General features: G+C 45.1%; 1 protein-coding gene across 4 annotated transcripts in view; it reads left to right on the top strand.

Annotated features, from left to right (window-relative positions):
- The window catches only part of CHM (CHM Rab escort protein), a 232,771-nt gene that overhangs the window by 80,079 nt on the left and 130,816 nt on the right, over positions 1-21,876 (top strand). For all 4 annotated transcript variants that reach the window (XM_075940753.2, XM_075940752.2, XM_075940754.2 and 1 more), the window contains exons 5-7: positions 8,700-9,084; positions 16,909-17,025; positions 20,038-20,158. In XM_075940753.2, coding sequence (XP_075796868.2) covers positions 8,700-9,084; positions 16,909-17,025; positions 20,038-20,158 — 623 coding nt within the window. The remainder of the gene's footprint in view (positions 1-8,699; positions 9,085-16,908; positions 17,026-20,037; positions 20,159-21,876) is intronic.

Here is a 21,876-nt window from a genome sequence, read left to right as displayed (position 1 = left end):
CCATTGGTACTGATGGTGCATATGTCGGCACCGAGAAAAGAAAAAATCAAGCCAGCTGCCACTGGCACCGAAGAAGACGAAGGTGCACTTGGTACTGTTGGCACCTATGCCGCCTCCAGCACTGAAGAGCCACAAGCATGCGGTACCAACATCCTTTTACTCTTCACCATCGGCACCGCAGACTGCGTCGGCACTGAAGATTGTGGCTATAGTTCCAACCCAGCTTCCAACGGCACTGCAGGAGCCAGGGCAAGCACCTATCGCCACAGAGCTTTCTACGGTCACTTACACCACACTCGGCACCGCCTTTGTTAAAAGTGATGATTCGGTGATTGGTACCCATTCCCCAAGGCATTCTTCCCTAAAAACAGCATCAACCACCCACAGTGCCAGGGGCTCAGCAACAGCCTCTTCAATGGTTGCCGAGGTGCTTCTAACCCCCTCCCCCCCCAACTGGCCTTAATGGGACCTGTGGGTTCATCATCAGGCTCAAGGTCAACAGCCCATTCTGACTGCCCCTGCTTCCAAAGCATCATCTTTTCTGCCCGTTGACAGGTTGCTCTACCAGGAGGAGGAGGACATTGCTTCCAGTGACAAGGAATCATCAGTCTCCTCTCACCCTGCAACACACATCCTCCTTTCCTGATGACACCCTTATGTCCCCACCCCCTATGGTGGGTGACGACTTTCGCTCTTTAAAGAGCTCTTTAAACGAGTAGCTGATGACCAGGGAGACCTCAAGGACCATATCCTGGAGACCTAACACAAACTGACCAGCATACTCCACACTGCACCAACTGCCAAACTAACCTTGCCTATGGACCTGGCCCTTATGGACCTTGCCAAGATTATATGGCAGATGCCAGCCATGATTCCACCAGTCTGCAAGAGGTCTGATCACAAATATTACATGGCACCTCAGGAGATGGACTTCCTCTTTTCTCATCCGTCCTCCAACTCTGTAGTGAAGGGCCAAAGAGGTAAACAGAGCGCAACGCACACTACCCCTTGTGACAAAGAGTGGAAGCAATTAGATCATATGGAAAGGAAGGCTTATTCTTAGCTTCACTTCAGTTACATATATTGAATTATACAGCCATGTTGGCTAAATACACCCACCACATTTTCAAACAACTATTACTTTTTATTGATAACATGTCAGAGGGTAAGAAACAACAATTCTCTGCCAACATAAACAAGGGAATGCTGATCTCCCAAATGGCCCTTCAAGCTGCCCTCGATGCATCTGACACAGCCTCATGCTCCATTGCAACATCTATCGTCATAAGGAGGATCTCCTGGCTCCACCTGTCAGGTTTTCCTCGCAAAGTGCAGGCCATAATAGAGGACCTCCCCTTCCAGGGATCTAAGTTGTTCATGGACACAACCGATGCATCTCTCCATTCGCTCCAGGATTCCAGAACAATGTTGAAAACCCTTGGGATCCATGTGCCTGCAGCGTTTCAATCACACTCAGACACACTTTGACAACAGGAGGAGACAACATCAAACCAAACACAAACAGACCACTGGCATCCTAGCCATCTATCTCCAGGCAAACATTTTGAAGCTTAGATTGAGAGTCTGATACCACTTCATATGGAGCATCTGCAATCCTACCTACTTTTCCACCACTGCCTCCTACCCTTCTTCTACCAATGGTTAGCAATCATGACTGACAAATGAGTGCTAGAAGTTGTAAGAGAAGGATACTGCATCCCTTTTATCATTTTTCCTTCCACCCATCCTCCCTCCCTGTCTCATCTCACGAGAGTGTTCTACTCCATCTGGGTGCCATAGAATCAGTACCTCAAGGTCACAAAAACAGGCTTCTTACTCCTGTTATTTCCTCGCAGCAAAGAAATTGGGAAGTTGGAGATGAATTTTCGATCTCAGGAAACTCAACCGTTACATTCGAAGGGAGTGCTTAAGATGGTGACTTTAGCTACTATAATACCAGCCCTAAACGAAGGGCCCTGGCTATCAACTCTTGACCTCCAAGACGTGTATTTTCACATATTTAGGCATCCCGCGCATCGCAAATATTCCAGGTTCACACTGGGCACAGCACATTTCCAATACACAGTGCTGCCCTTCGGACTTTCTACGGCCCCAAAGGTCTTCTCAAAACTCATCACAGTAGTGGCAGCTCACCTCCTTGAGCGAGGTGTAGCTGTATTCCCCTACCTCAACAACTGCCTGATCAGAGTGCCCAGCCGCCAGGAGGCTCACAAAGCACTCTCTCAGGTCATGTCCTTATTTCAGATGTTAGGACTCCAAATCAGCCTAGCCAAATGCAAGCTCTAACCGTCCCAGACTATAGAGTTTATCTTGACTGCATCTAGGCAACAACCTCTCTTCTGCACCACTGATTCCAAACAATCAAACACCTTGTCGATGTGTTGCAGACAAGCCCACAAGTTCCTGCAAGAACTTGTCTACGGCTTCTAGGCTACATGGCTGTATCAGTAGTATCGCATGCCAGGTTACATGAGACCAATGTAGCAATGGCTCAGAACGGTGTACAGGCCCCATTACATCAGCGTCAACAAGCTGCTTTCACTCCCAAACAGGGTCAAGCGCTCACTAGATTGGTGGACAGACCAAAAAAAGTATGTGCTGGGGTATGCTGCTGCAGAGCTCCCCTGCCGATTGTGATGACGATGGATACCTCCCTCCTGAGATGGGGAGCACACTCGGGCCCCCTCTCGGTCCAGGGACAATGGCAGGCCCGTGAGTGCTCCTTCTACATCAATGTGTTGGCATTCAGAGCGGTACTCATGCCCTGTATCCGTTGCAGGAAATTCTGACAACACAGTACATATTTTTATGGATAATCAAGCTACAGTGTACTACATAAACCGGCAAAGAGGAGCCAGATCCTTGCACCTGTGCAAAGAGGTGACACACCTATGGTCATGGTTTATAGACCACAGTATCCGCATACAAGCTGCTTATCTACTGGGCAAAGACCATTATGGTGGACACCCTCAACAGGAAGTTCACTTCCAACCACGAATGGGAATTGGATGATGGCATACTCCACATGATTTTCTCAACTGGAGATTCTCACAAATCAATTTGTTTGCAAACTTTGTGAACAAAAAGTGTCCACAGTACTGTTCTCGTGTGGGCATTGGACTACACTCTCTGGGGGATGCCTTTACAATATCTTGGAACACACCCCTCCTCTATGCCTTCCCACCAATCCCGCTTCTCCACCAAGCAGTCAACAGAATAAAAGCAGGGACAGCATTAGTAATCCTCATCACTCCAGCTTGGCCCCGCCAGACATTGTATATTTACCTACTCCACATGTCTCTAAGGACTCCATTGCACCTTCAGATAGTCCCTCGTCTCCTGACTCAGCAACGGGAGCGTGTTTGTCACTCATCTCTCCGCATTCTTCATCTCCTCATGTGGCTCCTCACTGGCTCTTCTCAATAGAAGCAACATTCACGGATCAGGTTAGACAGATCCTAATAAATAGTTGCAGGGTCTCAACAAGAAAGTCTTACCTGTACAAGTGGCATAGATTCTCTTCTGGGAGAACCTCAGATTGGCAGATGCACTCTCAATTCCTCTGGCCGACATACTAGAGTACTTCTTACACTTAAAACATACAGGCCTCTCCTTCAGCTCGCTAAAGGTTCACCTTGCGGCTATAGCTGTGTTTTATCCCACCGAGGACAAATTGGTTTTCGTCCTTCCCACAACCGAATGTTTCCTAAAGGACATCCAGAACACATTTCTGCCGCTTACAGCACCAGTCCTAGCATGGGACTTAAACCTTGTGCTACAAGCTCTAACTCATAAACCATTCAAACCCATGGCCATGTGTTGAATGATGCATCTTTCAATGAAAGTCGTAACGCTAGTTGCACTTACCTCAGTTAAGAGTAAATGAAATTGGGACATTCATGGCCGACCCACCCTTCACTATTTTTCATAAGGACAGGGTGGTCCTCCAAACATATTCAAAGTTCTTACCTAAAGTCTTTACTCCCTGGTATTGCAACGAACCACTTGTGCTATGGGTCTTCTGTCCAAAGCTGCATACCACTGCTGCAGAAGCTAAATGGCACTTTCTCGATGTGCGCCGCTCTCTGACCTTTTACCTAGAAGGAACAAAGGCAGTTTGTAAACCAAACAGACTTTTCATCTCCATCGCTAAAAGGTCATTGGGCGTGCAAATCTCTACACAGAGACTTTCCAAGTGGATCATAGACTGTATCTGCCTGGCTTACACTAGTTATAACCAACAGCCTCTGCTGCAATTGTGAGTGCATTCCACAAGGGCCATAGCAACCTCTGCGGCCTACCTTAGCAGCATTAATCTGACGGACATTTGCAGGGCCGCAACACGGTCTTCTGTACACACTTTTGCCAGACATGATGCCCTGGACACTTCCTCAAAATGGGGCACGGAACTTGGACTAACAGCCTTCACCAGAGTTTCAACATGATTATTAACTGAAGCACCCGCCTCCTCACACGGGTACTGTTATATAGTCACCTAAGGTGGAGCACCCACAGGAACAGTCTTCGAAGAAAAAAGGGAAGTTACTCACTTCGTGCAGTAACGGAGATTCTTTGAGATGGTTGTCCCTGTGGGTGCTCTACCACCCGCCCTTCCTCCCCTCTGCTTCGGAGTTGTTCTTGTCCTTCTGGGGCAAGGGACAGTTGCTGTGCATGCATGGTAGCAGCACTGTGCGTGCTGTCTGCCATGCATATGTGACACACTGAAAGACACTGCTACTGAAAATCTCTGTGCAGATGCGCAACGGCGCTGCAAGACCTAAGGTGCAGCACCCACAGGGAAAACCATCTTGAAGAACCTCTGTTACTGCACGAAGTGAGTAACTTTTCTTTTTCTTCCTATGCTGACTTTGACAAAGTGCCCCATCTCCGTTCTATTTTGGCAATTTGTGCAGAATACTCTTTGATGTTTGGGGAATTTCATATATATTGATAGTCAGCGGGATTATAAACTGTACCTTTCGCAATCACCTTTAAAATCACAGTTCATTAGTTTTCAGCGGAGCTTAAAATGTTTATTCAGTGCCTTAATGTCTTGTGGTAGAAAGATAAAAAGATAATACAAAATTGTTGCTGAATTTCTTTCACTTATAATGACATTAATTTAATTCATCTCTGTTGGTAGCATAAACTAAAAGTCCAAGTTCAAAAGTACTAGTTGCTGAGGTAGACTTCATTGAAGTCCAAGATAAAAAACACAGATCAGATTAAAAGTGGAGTTCTGCTCTATAAGGGAAATTTTAAAGAATATATTTATTATAAGAATAAGGAAGACTAAGCAAAATACTTGATACTTAGGCAACCTGGTCAGAGAACAGAGGTTTCCCTTTCTGGCAGGCATATTATGGATTAATCAGAACTGCACGAAAGACTTGCTTTTGTTATTTTGTTTAAGTTTACTAGGGGGCTGTGCCTTCTGCTTTGTGCACTTAGCCCTCTCCTCCCCCGGTCACTGGGGAGGGTCCGGCTGCAGCAATGCCAGCCCGGGTCCCTTCTCCTTCCCCCCCCTCCAGCCCAGGCCCCTTCTCCAACCTCTTCCCCCTCCCCCACCAGCCTGGGCCCCTTCTCTCCCTCCTAGTTCTAACTTCCCTCTCCCCCGGCCGCAGTGTGCACCAGGCCCAACTCTAACTCTGGCAGCTGGGGAGGCGTGGGGTGCCTGCCTAGCTTTCATGGGGCATAGAGAGGCACAGGTAGGACTGCAGCCTGCTGAGGTGGGGAAAGCTGCAGCGAAGGGGGCTGCTGTCCTAACCTCGCCCTCGTGCAGTCCCACGTGCGCTGCTCACTGCCCCAGCCCTGCCCACAGATCCCAGGGCTGCCCATCCACCCGTCAGTAGCTGTGGTAAGTGCAGCCTCTGGAGATGGGGGTGAGGCTCTGTGGGGGCAGCTGGACTCCGGGTGGTTGGTCACCGTGCTCTGGCTCTCCAAGAGCCTGGCAATGGGGGAGCTCCCAAGAACCGGCTGCTGGCACATAAGCCCAGCAGGGAGCCCTTCTCCTAGCATCCATCCATAGGATGCTGTCCCTAGCAACCTCTTGCCCCTGTGCTGTCACAACTGCCATGTGGGGTCTGCTGGCTACTGTGCCATGTTTCTTGGCATTGAAAGTCGGGTGGGGTGGCATGGGGGCAGAGGAAGGGGAGTAGGGGTTTGGTTTAAAATACCAATTGTAAGTGGCGAGGGGAAGCAGCAAGGTCAGGCTTGAGGGGGGAGAGAGGGAGGAGGCAGGTGGGACACAGAGTGAAGTGATGACTTAACTCTGTCATCTCATAAGAAAAGCTTTTTTATAGAGAGATTTCTTGATTATTAAATACATCCAGAATGCCTTTAAACTTAGATTCTATGTTTGTATTTGCTTCATAAGTGAATTATATTGCTTTTTTTTTTAAAAAATGAAGCTTTTAATAATTGAGGAAACAGGGCATAGCCTATGTTAATATCACCGGAGTGTCTAATTTTTGGGATGATATTCAGGAGATATTGAGGAGGAAAAATCTATGGCCAATGAGAGGTAAGGACAAACTGGGAATTTGATATCTGTGTGTCCTATCTAGTTGTGCCTTTTCTCTGCTAGCAATCTTCCCATTGCTGCGCACTGGTGTTCTCTGTATCTTTCCTATTCTGTTTTTAGGTAAGGTTACCAACCCTCCTGGTTTCTCAGGGAGAATCAGGCTTAATTTCTGAGGCCTACTGAAGCCAATCTGGGAGATTTTAAACCACTAAAAGTCTAGCCATACAGCAGTGCTAAGGCAGGTTCCCTATCCACCCTGGCCTTGCACGGCTCCCTGAACTGTCCAGTATGTCCCTGCTGATCCCGGCGTATGGGCAAGGGAGTTCCTCATATTGCCTCTATTCCGAGAGCTGATTCCATGATTCCTGTTGGCTGGAAAGTGTGGCCAACAGGAGCTACAGGCGTGACGCCTGCTGGCAGGGGCTGCATGTGCCATCCACAGGGACTAGCAGGCTGCTTCTAGGAGTGGCATGGGTCCAAGGCAGGTAGGGAGCCTGCTTAGCCTCACTGCCCCACTAACGGTGCCATCCAAGTTAAGCACCACCCAGCTGGAGCCCTAACCCCTTCTAACACCTCAATTCCTCAACCTTCTGCCCCAGCCTTGAGCCCATCTTGGAGCCTTCCCCACATACCCCTACAGCACCCTGCACCCTCTCCCACATTCCTGCCACAACCCTGAGCCCTCTTCTGACACCTGCACCCCAACCCTGCAGGGCCTGTAATTAGGGGGGCGGGGCCTATAATTGTCTCAAGGGCTGGATCAAAGCCTAAGGTGGGCCGGATGCAACCCTCTGAGTGGCTTTTGCCCACCCTGGTGTAGATGCACCAAATTCCATGCCCCAGGCATGAGCTCTTCCTGTACCCAAAATGCCTCCCAGAGTCTGTACCTCATATCCCCTCCTGCACCTTAACTCCCGTCTCCAGACTCAGATCAGAACTCTGAACCTCTCAGCCTGGGCCCAGAGCCCAGACCCCAACCCCTTGCCTCATTCCAGTGAAAGTGAGTGAGAATAGGGGAGAGCAAACGAGGGAGGGAGGATGGAGTGAACAGGAGCTAGGCCTCAGGGAAGGGGAGAGCAGGGGGCAGGGCAAAAGTGTTTAGGTTTATGTGATGAGATAGTTGGCAAACATATTTCTAGGTTCCACCATATCTTCAACCCAAGAAGGAATAGTGAGCAGAATGAGCTTGTAGCAGGGGCCAAGGGCTTGATGGGTTAACCTAATGACAGCAATAGCCCACTGTTGAAAGTAGGGAGGCTAGGAGAAAGAGGCTCTCTGCTTGCTTGGACAAGGGATGGCCCTTCAGGAGAACCAAGCAAGGGTGGAGGTGAGCCATATTTTGTAGGAAACACAGAGGTCCAAGGTATGCATAACACTCGTACAAAGAAAGAGTAGAACTTAATCTTCGGCCCCAATGAGTTTACAGACTATAGATTGTGAAAATTACATGGTTATTTGTGTGTCACATGGTTAATAAAAGGTTAATAAATGATTAATAGATATTGTAAGTGTGTTATGAACACAAGTAGTATGTATTATAGATGGGTATGAGCACATCAAAAATGGTAAATGTGTAAGTTACTTATTGGATTCCATGAGAATATGACAATTGATTAACAATTCGTTAATCATTTATATTAAGGTTTTATTGATACATTATTTATAAAATTGCTTGTATATTGAATACTGAATCTGAAATGTTACCCATATGGGTCTTCAGTGAGATTCAGTTCTGGAATAAGGGTTGGTTTACTTAGGTCAGATGGCACGATTTAGGCCAAAACATATACTGAAAGCTCTTATGTGCCAGAACTTCATTTCATAATTCTATTTCTGAAGACTTGATAGAATCATGGTCGTAATGCTCTTACTCAAAATCAAGTAGACATTATTCTGAGACCAGTCCCTTTGTCTTAAATTTCTTGGTTTTCAAATATCTTCAGTGACTTAATGGCTGAGACTTTTCAACAGCTAAGAGAACCAGCGTAGTTTAGCTGATCCAAATTAGATACCTGATTTGGACTAGACAGATGGATCTAAATGCTTTCATGACAGGAGTGCTGATGTTTTCCATTTCTTGCAGTAACTCATAATGTTGCTTGAAATAAGATCAGTTTTAAGACGGTTTTAAAGACTCTCTTTGTATTTTCATCAGTCAGGATTTAGCTGAAGATGTTAATGAAGCTGGTGCATTGCGAAAACTGTCTGCCTTTGGAGTCTCTGATAATGGTGAGGCTACTCAAGGGTCTGAAAAAGAGTGCCAGCCTGTGGAAAGCCAGTCACTAGGACCTGAGAGCTGTGAAGTATCCCCTGAAAGCATTACGTGTAATGATCCAGAGAGTGCGACGGAAAGGAGTGATGCAGAAATGACCTCTGAGAGTGAGAACCTCTGTGATGCAACTTCTGACGAGTCTGCTTTGGAAAAAGGAAAAATGGAAAATGTATCAACAGCAGAAACTGCTGCCTTGGAGCCAAAGAAAATTACTTACACACAAATTGTTATAGAAGGCAGGAGATTTAATATTGATTTAGTTTCCAAGGTAGGAACTAAATGACATTCTTTATAAAATACATGTATTTCCCTAGAGAAATTGAATATGCTTTTTGGACATTCAAGGGTTAATCAAGGTGATTATAATAGCATCATTGGAGAAGATAATTTGTACTCTAAAATAATGTACATGTTATACTTTCTTTTAGACTGTCTATTCAGTGTCACAACACAATATGTGGTCTTAAAGGCCTGGGTGTTTTAAACTAAAGAAACCAAAGAGTATCAGATCAGAAGTACAGCTATCAAAATATATTTCCCTGTAATTGAGAGCCTAAGTCAGAGGTTTAAAATTGCTCTGTGACCAGAATATTTTAGATAAAGAGGAACAAAACTACAGTTAGCAACGAAAGTTAATCTAAATGAGAACATGCAATGTTGTCAAGATGAATTTTTCATATCAGTGTGTGTGTGTGTGTGTGTGTATGTGTGTGTGTATGAATGTATGTTTATATGTATGTATATATGTAATGCTATTTTAAGCACGCTTTCCTGAACCCAAGGAAATGCTCCTTTAAGCCGCAATCATTCTTTAATAAAAGGTATTTATTAGAGAATTTTTAGTTTTTATCCCATTGACAATGAATTGTAATAGCTTCCTATTGAAAAATATAAAATGCTATTAGTCCTTAATATAACAGCTAAGCTCATTGAAGCTGTGTGTATTCATCATTGTTCTGAATGCCTACCCTGATACTGTTTTTAATTAGAGCACAGAGTTACTTGAGACCTGTAAGAAAGCCCTCAGTTGGGAACTTTTATGTTGACGTCTCTGGGCTTTGAATCATAACCATAGTATGTGAAGCAGGTGTTTTCAAAGTCCAAGTATTAACTTTATTATTCAATACTGGGAGCTGGAAAATAAATTATAACATGTTAAATTCTTAGTTAAAATGACAAACTCATTTTATTTGCTATATTTCTCAACACATCAAATGCAGATTTCCCAAGTATATGCTCATTATGACATTTAATGAGTATCAATTGATAGTAGGTAAAATAGAGAATATTATGTTATCAAGCGAGCACATTTATGTCATGTATGTTATTTATGTCAGGTATGTCAATGCCTAGGCTACTACTGGCAAACATATTCCATATAATGCTAATTCCTCAGATTTCTTGAGTTTGTAAATGACAGGCAGTGGGCACATGAAAGCACCTAGCTGTCTCAATAGTATCTCTGGGAGGACATATACAGATAAAGGAGAAACAATTGAACAAAAACTCCTCAAGAATGATCTATAGCTAGTATGGAGTGTTGACAGAGCCATCCTGTCCATAAGACAAAGTGGAGCATCCACCCCAGGCCCAACACTTCAGAGGAATGTAGAAGGGGATGATGCTGTCAGCAGGCTCAATCCCGAGCCTCCCCAACACTCCCCTTCCCCTCCCCCCCACTGCATTTATTTCTTTTTTCAATAGTTCCCCCAGCCTTGAGCAGCAATTAACTGCTGCAGGATCCTAATGCCATTCCAGCAGCCTGACGTGGTCTGTCCTTGCTCTTCCAGGTCTGGGCAACAAGGGACCCCTGAGTTAGTTTGCTCCCCAAATCTCCAAACCTGTTTCTTTCTGTTCTGTTAAACATAGAGGCTACGTCTACACTGGCCCCATAAAACGGAATAGTCATGCAAAGCAGGTAACTCAGAATAGGGAAATCCGCGGGGGATTTAAATATCCCCCGCGGATTTAAATAAACATGTCCGCCGCTTTTTTTCCGGCTTGGGGAAAAGCCGGAAAAAAGCGTCTAGACTGGCGCAATCCTCCGGAATAAAGCCCTTTTCCGGAGGATCTCTTATTCCTACTTGAAAGCGCGTCTACATTGGCCACAGATGCTTTTCCGGAAAAAGGGCTTTTCCGGAAAAGCAGCCTGCCAATGTAGACGCTCCTTTTCCGGAAAAACTGAAAACGGAATAGTATTCCGTTTTAAGCATTTCCGGAAATTCATGCCAGTGTAGACACAGCCAAGGAGTTTTGCAATAGATGCCTGAAGGGTGCTACAGTTTTTGAGTCCTAGATGGTGGCAGTTTGATTTTGAAAAATATATTCTGCTTGCAGGGGTGATTTAAGCATGTGAATGTTTCCTGGGCAGGGACCAGTTGCTAGCCAGACAATGTCTTTATTCATACTCTATGATAGAAAGTAAACTTGTAAATGAAGTTAAGTTCCAACCCTTTCCTGTGTATTTGGCTTGTGAAATGGGCCTAAAACAACACTGTGACTTTGAGATCCAGGTATGAGTGCCCAGCCAGGTTAAAGTGTTCTCTTTCATTATAATTATAAAAAAGCTACAATATAAGATTATAATTTTACAACTGGGCATTAATCAATATTTAACCTGCAGCCAGTAGTTGTCCTTGAAGTTCCTGTAAACAGATATTTCTTGTATAAAAAATGTTGAGAGGGCCCACCATATAGGTGACTTGTTCCAGGCCCCGCACCTCCACTTAGAGTTTGCCTTGAGTGTAGGACAAGTGAAAATGGAATGGAAGAGACAGAATAAAGGTAGAAGAAATGCTCTTGCAGAGGGAGCCAGATGGAGTAAGGGCAACAAAAGGCTACAGTAAATCACAGCATTTAATGTTTGGCACTGAGATCATTTAAGACTGTCCCACACTGCCCTCTGTAGTCTTCCAATAGATCTTTATCTTGAAATTGAATCATTAAAACTCACTCCAGATATTTAACTCCTCAGAACATGTAAATCTGAGATGGCAGCCAGGATTTTGCTCTCTTGTGGAACTTGGCAAATTTCTGCACTCATGGTCACGAAACTTTTAGAATGATAGTACTAGATATGTAATTTTCTCCAGTGGGGCATTACTTTTTGAATTTGGTAATCCATCATGTGCTAGTGGTTACATTCCCAACAATGTGCAATAAATTTCTAGCTTATACAAAGAGAAAAGTAAGCAGGTTATAAGGTTTTATGGCTAGCTTTATTCACCAATTGAATGCAACAAAAGCAGAGACTAAGTTTTGAAAACCTTTCAGGAACCTTTTAATGAGGGGACGTGTATTTTGGGGTATATGGTATCTAACCCATAGAGGAGAGACATAAGTAACACATTGTTACTCAAGAGAAGAAAGAGTAGCCAAATTATATTTTGGAAAGAACAATTGATAAAGTTTTGAGACCCAGATATATGATACAGAGAACCCACATTCTCTGTGTAGTAATAATGGGCTTTTGAGGACCTGAGCCAAATGTTTTTAATAATGTTTACTTAAAGTTCCTTTAAGGTTGCTTTTACCTAATTACCATTTGATCAGAGAAAATCAATTTCATGGTTTTTTTTTTTTTTTACTTTTATTCAAAAACATTAACTTTATAGTTCCTTATTTATTATATCTCTCTAAAGCACTAAATAATATGGGAAAGATATTAAATCAAATTAGTCATATTAAGGTGTTAACCATAATACAAATTAAAATTCTTTAATTAAAAAGAAAACAATTTAAGAACAACAATTGCATTAATAGGTGCCTTTCCAGCAGATCTAGAGAAGTGATTATTCCCTTTATTTGGCACTGGTGAGGCCACATCTCAAGTAGTATGTCCATCTCTGCCCTCCTTCTCCTTACGGAAAGGTTGTGTACACACTGGAGATAGTCTAGCAGAGGGTAGCAAAAATATTAGGGGGCTGGAGCACATGGCTTAGGGAGAGAGGCTGAGGGATTTGGGCTTATTTAGTCTACAGAAGAGAAGAGTGAAGGGATTTGATAGCAGCCTTCAACTACCTGAAGAGGGTTTCCAAAGAGGATGGAGAGAGGCTGTTTTCAGTAGTCACGGATGGCAGAGCAGGGAGCAGTGGCCTCAAGTTGCAGTGGGGGAGGTCTTTGTTGGATATTAGGAAAAACTATTTCAGTCGGAGGGTGGTGAAGCACTGGAATGGGTTACCTAGTGAGGTGGTGGAATCTCCATCCCTAGAGGTTTTTAAGTCTCAGCTTGACAAAGCCCTGACTGGGTTAATTTAGTTAGTATTGGTCCTGCTTTTAGCCGAGGGTTAGACTTGATGGCCTCCTGAAGTCTTTTCCAACCCTATGATTCTAATTAATCAAATTATTGCATGAGCACAATCAGTAATAAAATCACAAAATTAATATAACATCAATGATAGGCTAAGAAAATTGTTCAGTCTCTATGCAGTTTACTTTGTGGCTTACTTTCTCTTACGGATATTATAGGGGTTAAGATTGGAATCTTCACATATCGCAGGCGACCTTTAATAATCTGCCACCTGGGCCTGTCTAAGATCAGGTGTGCGAGGGGGAAGGTGGGGAATGTCTTTCTGAGTTGGACACCACATCTGTGAGAGGTTTTTTTTTTTTTTTCTTTTCACTTGTGTGTGGCTCCTGACTGATTTCTCTGTGGGTCACTGGCTCCTGACCCAAAAAATGTTTCCTACCCCCGTGTTAAGAGTATGTCTGTTCCAGGGATGTAAAATCCCTATTAATCAGTTAACTGGTTAAACCTTAGGTGTAACCTGTTATCCGAGATCACGAGGGGGACTGTTTCAGCTGGCAGAGCTGCCGGTTTCTGCTCCTAGCCCTCCAACCCTGCTGCATGGGGTATCTGGATCCCACTCCCCACGGTGCAGTGGACTGCAGATGTAGGGCTGCAGATGTAGGTGCCAGTTAACTGGTAAGCATCACCAGTAGGGTTATTTGTTCAGTCCCTACTCTGTGCTGCATTGTAAACTGAGACTGCTGGGCCCGTGTTTATGGATTGTGTTTCTAAGCCTATAGTTGGGTGTCTACACTGAATTGTAAACCTGGGTTTACATTTACTGGACAGATCTCACAGCCAGGCAAATGTGTTCATATAGTACTACATATAGACCTTTCATCTTGCGTCAGTTACTTGAGCTATGTTGAAACTGCAAAATTTGAGTTGCAGTGGGACTGCAGGCCCAAGTCTTGAGTGCTTTCTGGTTTTAATCAGCCTGATTTGTGTGTAGATTATAGGGGGCTTGGGCTTACACCAGAGTCTGAGGGTAACTGTGCTATATAGACATACTTTTACTGGCCACACATACATTCTCTACTCCCATCCTCTCACCCCTCAAAAAATTGACAAGTCTTTCCTGGCAGGCATTCCTGCATGGGCATTTAAGTATGTGATTAAGGAAACAAAAAGATAAGTTGGGGGGGGGGGGGGGGGGGGGGGGGAAATGAATAGGTCTTTTCTTCAGTTTGCTTGCTTTGAGGCACTTCAGGGGTGGTTAGGAGCTGCATTTTGGGGGACCTGTCTTTACTGCTCAGGTACAGTCATGCTTGTGAGCATCATCCTCTGGCCAACTGGTTGGTCTGAGGTGTCATTGACTCCAGTTTTCATGGGAGAGAAAGTAGGGAAATAAGTCACCTGATTGTCATTATAGTGACCTTGGATAGCCCACTTCTTTATTGTTTACCTAATCTTTCAAGGGTGAAGCTCAGGCTGATGTCATCCCACAAGACCCCTCTGATAATTGCCAGTGTATCAGACATTTTACATCCCAGTTGCATTAACTAATCCTGGTCAAGTGCGGTTATTCTGACCTTTGGTCCATTTCGGGGCCCTCCTTTGTATGGTACTGCTTCTTTGTCATATCCACAAGTCTGTATCTTTGTCCGAACCAACCAATAACAGGGGAATAACGAGAAGATGACTTGACTCAGGTAAGGGGAACTGGGATAATTCTAATGAACAGTCAGGACTCCTATGTGGCTTTTGAATCAAGGACTGGTCACTTTCCTAGTCATAACTTTGACTTAGAAAAGTTGTACCTTATCCATTCACATACGTTGTGATCACATTTTCTCAAGACCTTGAGATCTCATGACCACAATAAAAAACTAAAGATCTATCATCCTTGCTGGGGAAGTGCATGAAGAGTTATTTTGCTTTGTCAAAGCTTAGTGCTGCCTCAAAAGCTACTTGTTAAATCTTGTTAACATAAACTTTTTTAAAATATGGAAAATTAAAGTTAATGTCTGCATTAGTAAGGGCCTGTATATCTTGCATATAAAGGAAAATTCACCCTTACACTAAGTGACTTGAAAATTTCTGATACAAGGGGTCCGGGGGGGAGGGATTGGCATTTATAGTAAAACTCCATTGATCTGGCACTCCCGATGGTCCGGTACCATCGGGAACCCGTAAGTGTTCCGGGCAGCCGGACAATTGGAGCTGTTCTGCGCCCCGCTTCCCCGATTCAGCTGCTGCTGAAACTGACCAGCAGCTGAATCGGGGAAGCCGGGGGCAGAGCAGCTGGGGTGCTGCTGGGTTGGTCTGGTAGCGCTGCCCCTCAGGGATGTGGGACCAACCCGGCAGCATCCCAGCTGCTCTGCCCCAGGCGTCCCCAAGTCAGCCACTGCTGAAACTGACCAGCAGTGGCTGAATTGGGGATGCCTGGGGCCGAGCCGGACTATCGGAAGAGGGGACAATGAGGGGTGTGGGGTGGCATCCCCCACACCCCACCCCAGATCCCTCATAGCCCCCCCCTTCTGATAGTCCAGCATATCCGATAATCTGGCACCCCCTGGGTCCTAAAGGTGCCGGATTATCAGAAGTTTACTGTACTTACATAAAATAAGGTAACCAAAACCGTCCATAAGTTGATCTTCAGAAAAGGGGAAAAAGGAAAGAAACTTGAAATTGTTTCTATTATTTTACAGTGTATTCCTGGAGAAATGTAATTGTAATTTAGGCTTCAAGTTTCATTGGTATTTTAACAGCATGAAAATACAAGTAAATTAGGACAAATGTGTGGTCAACTTTAAATGAGATCATAGCCTCTTCTGTAGAAAATAACAATGCTATACTAAATAGCTAATTATTAACATTATGTTAGTAGAGGTCCTGATAGAGATAGAGTCCAATTTTGCTGGGTGCTAAACTGGCGTAAGATATGGTCTTGCTGTGTGGATCTAGAGAGAGAGTTACATTTAAGATGATGCCAAAGTTATGGATCTGAATTGTAAAACAAGGTTTCGGTCATGATGGCAGGAGGGAAGGGAGAATTTAAAAGAAGAAAAATCATTTGCTCATGCTTGAGCATGTTGACTTTTGCACTGTTGGCTTGCTATGCATAAGTCCTAGCTTGACAAAGCCCTGGCTGGGATGATTTAATTAGGGTTGGTCCTGCTTTGGGCAGGAGGCTGGACTCGAGGACCACCTGAAGCATCTTAGAATCATCTGATTCTAAGGCATCAGAAAGGTAAGCCTAAAATGCGGGGAGGGATAGAAGATGATGGACTTGGAGCCAGAAAAGGGGTCAATAATCACCAATATAAAGATAAGTAGATAAGACCTTCCACCTTCCTAGAGGCTTGGAAGAGAGAAAAAATGATGTTGGACTGGATCCTTCAAATCCCTAGTGACTAGAGCAGAAGACCATTTCCGTAGCCATTCTGGTGATGTTGAAAGACAGACAGAACACAAAGGAATGACCACAACCCTTTATTGAAATCATAGAGCAGTATTACCTGACACACCTCAGATATTCTGTACCTCATGTAGTACAGAAGAGATACAGTATGGTGATTTCACCAAACCATTAAAACCATATCACTATGAGGTAGGAACATATTTTCTTCTGCGATACTATTCTTCAGCTATTTTTGTGTGTCTCATTCCTCTCACTGACAAAACATTGTTTTATTTTGGTATCTTTGTATTTCTTCATATCCTTCTATTTCATAGTACTTATTTTTAGGCAATTATGTAAAAGATCCTATAAATCTGATACTACTGAGGTAATTGTTTGATTTTGATGGAAGTTCTTGTTTTTTTTTATCCTCAGTTATTTTATTTTTTTGTTTTGTACAGCTGCTCTATTCCCGGGGACTGTTAATTGATCTTCTAACTAAGTCTAACGTTAGCAGATATGCAGAGTTCAAAAATGTCACCAGGATTCTTGCATTTCAGGAAGGAAGAGTGGAGCAGGTACTGTAGAACAAAGCACTATACAAATTCAATGTAACCTTTCTTAAATATGAATGAGATGAAGTTGATATTAATGAGAGATTTTGCAACTTTTTGCTGTTATTTTTCCTGGAAAATGTCTGTTCGCTTTCTGGCAGTGATAAGCAAGTACTTCTATTTGCTCCCATCATAAATTAAATGTTAGGGAATTGTTCAGCTGGAAGTCATGTAGAATTGTGTAGTCTACTGAATTAGACCTTAAGATGAGGTCAAATTATCAACTCAGCAGTTAGATCTCAGAGAAGAGCTTATTTTAAGTTTTCAGACTACAATGTTACATTTGATCTGTCATGCTTTTGGTTTGGTGGGAAATGCCATGGTCCTAAGAATTGAAATATGAGTTGTGATTCTTTTCCCTTTCTTGCCAGTGTGGGGCAAATGCCCCATCACAGAGCCATTAAGGGTAAAACCCAGCCCTGGGGGTATGTCTACACTACAGCGCTAATTCGAACTAACTAAATTAGTTAATTCGAACTAAGCTAATTCAAATTAGCGCAGCTAGACTTAAAAACTAGTTTGAATTAGCGTTTTGCTAATTCGAACTAGCATGTCCACACAGAGTGGACCCTGAACAGAGGTTAAGGATGGCCGGAAGCAGTGCCGGCAGGGCATCAGATGAGGACTTAGAGCGTGGAGCTGCTGTCTCAGGCTAGCCGAGGGCTGTGCTTAAAGGGACCCGACCCCCACCCCGGACAGACAGTTCTCAGGGTTCCCTGCTTGCAAAGCAGTCCTGGCTTGGAGTGCCCTGAGTGCCCACACGCGGAACATTACAGCACTCGGCCATCATCCCGGCTGCACTAGCCACAGGCTGCCATCCCGGGGGGAGGGGCCAATCAGGGGGCTGCAGGAGAACTTCCACCCCGAGAAGCCCGCAGAGCCAGCCCAGTCCTCCCCATCGGGGGCGCGTACCCCATTCCTCCCTCACCTCCTTCCACTTACCCTTCCCTAGCCCCCCTTCCTGATGTACAAAATAAAGAAAACGTGTGTTCAAAAATAGAATCTCTCTTTATTGAACAAAAGTGGGGGAGACTGGGAAAAAGAGGTGGGAGAGGGGAAGAGAGAGACTGGGAGAGAGGAGGGCAACTAAAATGGTCAGGGGTTTGGAACAGGTCCCATATGAAGAGAGGCTAAAGAGACTGGGACTTTTCAGTTAGAGAAGAGGAGACGGAGGGGGGATATGATAGAGGTCTATAAAAGCACGAGTGGGGTGGAGAGGGTGCATAAAGAAAAGTTCTCCATTAGTTCCCATAATAGAAGGACTAGAGGACACCAAAGGAAAGGAATGGGTAGCAGGCTTCAAACTAGTAACAGAAAGTTGTTGTTCACAAAGCAAAGAGTCAACCTGTGGAACTCCTTTCTGCAGGAGGCTGTGAAGGCTAGAACTAGAACAGAGTTTAAAGAGAAGTTAGATCTAGTCATGGAGGTTGGGTCCATGGAGTGGTATTAGTCAGGGGGTAGAAATGGTGTCCCTGCCCAAAGTTTGTGGAAGGCTGGAGATGGATGGCACGAGACAAATGGCTTGGTCACTGTCTTTGGTCCATCCCCTCCAGAGTACCTAGGGTTGGCTGCTGTCGGCAGACAGGCTACTGGACTAGATGGACCTTTGGTCTGACCCAGTACGGCCATTCTAAGCTCAGGGCTCAGGGTCGGGGGTCTCAGTAGACAACCCTGATTTTCATGCAAACCTGCTCCTGGGTGGCCAGGCTGGCAGCTCTCCTGCCCTAGACGGCCACTTTACTGTGCCTAGTGCGGAGTTCGTGGATGAGGTCCACGATGTCTGCACTAGACCAGGCGGGTGCCCGCCTCTTGTGGTCCTGGCCAGGCTCCCGAGAGCCGCCAGCCTGGTCCCGGGAAGAGGCGGAGGGCTGGGGGGTATCAGGTGGCTGGCTCATGGCGTGCCAGGTGCAGGGTCTGCTGGCTGGGTTCTGGCAGGCTTGCACCTGGCACGGGCACCGTAGCCAGCCCTTGCCCCTTTAAGAGGTCCGGGGCCGAGAGGGGGGCATACGAGTTTCCCTGGTGGTGCCCAGAGTGGCCACCAGGGAAACCTGGGGAGGGCTAGCCTCCCACTAGTTTGAATTAAGGGGCTACACAGCCCTTAATTCGAACTAGTAAGTTCGAACTAGGCTTAGTCCTCGTGCAATGAGGTTTACCTAGTTCGAACTAAGCGCTCCGCTAGTTCGAATTAAGTTCGAACTAGCGGAGCGCTAGTGTAGCGCCTATGAAAGTGTAGTGTAGACATACCCTGGGAGAGGGCTGAGAGCAAAGGCCACACTGAGGCAGATACTGCCAATTAGGACACAGGTGGAGGCTCTCTAAATAAGGGCTCCCAGAGGGAGGAAGGGAGAGGCACTTGCTCTAGTGGGGGAGCAGGAAGGACCTGGCTGCTAAGGAAGCTTGGAGGCTTCCCAAGACAGAGCAGTGTTGGGGAGAGGCAGGCAGGGTGGAGGAGCGCTGACCTGACCTCGCTCCCAGGCTACAGGGCCTAAAGTAAGGGCTGAGAGTACTAGGGCTGCATGGGGGCAGCCAGGATAGAAATAGGTCCACACCCCCTTGCCAATGGTGAGTGGCTGTTGCAGACTGCAGTTTGCCCCTGAGGAAGGGTCTAGATGAAGACTGGCAGTGGGTCACTGAGGCAAGGTGGGTATAGGGGAATTGGGGGTTCCCCGGGAGGGGAGGACCCCAGAGTGCAGAGACAGGATTACTGATAAAACACCCACACACACTGGAAGGGGTCTGAGAGTCACTGGAGTGGGCTCTGCTGGAGGACAGTGTCCTGAAGAGGACACTGTGGTCCAGGAGCGACATGGGTCCAGAATGAAGAGTGTGGAGTGAGGACACGGGAAGACACCAACCAGAGGGAGGCACCCTGAGGTCTAATGAGCTAAGACCTAGGACTACTGGCAGGCGGCGCCATAGCGGTGAGTCTGCCCCGTGACACTCCCTTTGAAAAACTTCTGAAATGTTATTTTCCAGGTACCTTGTTCCAGGGCAGATGTCTTCAACAGCAGACAGCTCACTATGGTGGAAAAAAGAATGCTAATGAAATTTTTGACATTTTGTTTGGACTATGAACAACATCCCAATGAATATGAAGGTAGTGCATTTCACTAAAAAGTTACTCGGCTCTGTGTGCATTCAGTTGCCTGTAGTTTTGATACTCGTGCACTTTCACTCTATTAACTTTTATTTTTTCTGTTTCAAAGTATGTTTTGATCTTTTCCTGCCCTTTTCACTTCCATATTAAATTCTCATTCTCAAACTCTGTCCTTTATCTCTCTCAATTTCACTTGGTGGGTTTCTTTTTTTCTTTTTTGGGGGTGCAAAGGGGAGATTGAATATTACTGCTGGTTAGCAAAATGTAATAAAATAATTACAGGTTGGACCTCAGCACCCAACCTGGATCCTGGATGAGGGATTTTTCCAGACAAGGGGAGGTCATTTCAGGCTCCCTGCTGCTGGCCCCTCCCCTTCTGTGTTCTCCCCTCACCCCAAACCGGACTTTCTGGCTGTCACTGCAGCCCATCTGAGCTGCATGCTGGCTCCTGCCCTCGCACTTCCCACAACCCAGCTGAGCTGCGTGCTGGCTCCTGCTCCCTGCCCCCACAGCCCAACTGAGCCACACACTGGCTCCTGGCTCCCCCCTCGCAGCCCAACTGAGCCGCATGCCAGTTCCTGCCTCCCCCTTGCAAACCAACTGAGCTGCACCTTCCGGCTCCTGGCTCCTCCCTCACAGTCCAGCTGAGCAGTGCACTGGCTCTTGAGCCCCCACCTCTCCGCAGTATAACAGGACCCTCTGATCCTGAAACATCTGTGGTCATGTTGGACCACAGTTGCTACTGGACTGGAGAATCTTGGATTTTAGAGATTCATCCTGTATTTTTTCACTGAGGTAATTGCTATCACAGTATGATACACGTGGTTTCCTTTCTTTTTTGGATAGTGCATACATCTTTTTTTAAATGCCTTTAATAAACTGGCATAAACCACCATACAATAAGTCAGTCTTAAGCTCTAAAAGGATGTTTTAATTCTATATCTGGAGGCAGTTCTGGGAGAGCAAGCAGTGAGTACTCCCCCAACACTGGTGTTACACAGAGAGGAAAACGAAGACCAGATCTCAGTAAAGTTGAATCAGGTGCTTTAGGAAAAGGTGGATAGTAGTCAAAGAAAAGGGAACTGAGCCTAAAGAAAACTATGAACTTTAAGGCTAATTTGGATTGGATTGGATTTTGAGTCTATTGGAAGCTACTGAAGATGTCAAAGGAATGAGAGAATAGTTTGCCTGAGGCATACTGTACCATTTAAAGTTAGGGGCTGATTTAGAAAATCTGTAGAAAATATAATACAGAGATTGAAGAATTCAGGTATCTTAATAGATGACAGAACATGTAAAAGGGCAAAGAAAATATTTGAAGATGTTAGTCACAGCATTGGAATATGTTTAAGGGAGTGTAACTGAATTTGGAGTTGCTTTGGCTGAATAGAACCATTGGGTTGGTGGCAGAAATTATAGCGGCATGATACCAAGTGCGTGCCAGAAGAAAAGAGAATTGGTCAATATAGATAATGAAATGATAAAACCAGCAGAGAGAAGTATGTGATGGACTAGTGATGAACTCTGATAGATCTTGAAGGTAAAAACTCATTAGGCCAAAGTGCTTTATAGATTACAGGCAATTTCAGGTTTGCTACTGGTGGAAGAAATAGAGGTGCTCAGAGAGAGAATATAGGTGATGTTTAGAAAATTTATTAGGTACAAAAAAGGAGACACCACATCAATTTTAGATGCAATTCATTGATTCATATGCTAGC

This window comes from Pelodiscus sinensis, chromosome 13 (genome assembly GCF_052426305.1).
Source record: "Pelodiscus sinensis isolate ZL-2025 chromosome 13, ASM5242630v1, whole genome shotgun sequence".
Taxonomy (NCBI): Eukaryota; Metazoa; Chordata; order Testudines; family Trionychidae; genus Pelodiscus; species Pelodiscus sinensis.
Note: the sequence above shows the minus strand (reverse complement) of the source record. Positions and strands in the feature narration are given on the sequence as shown.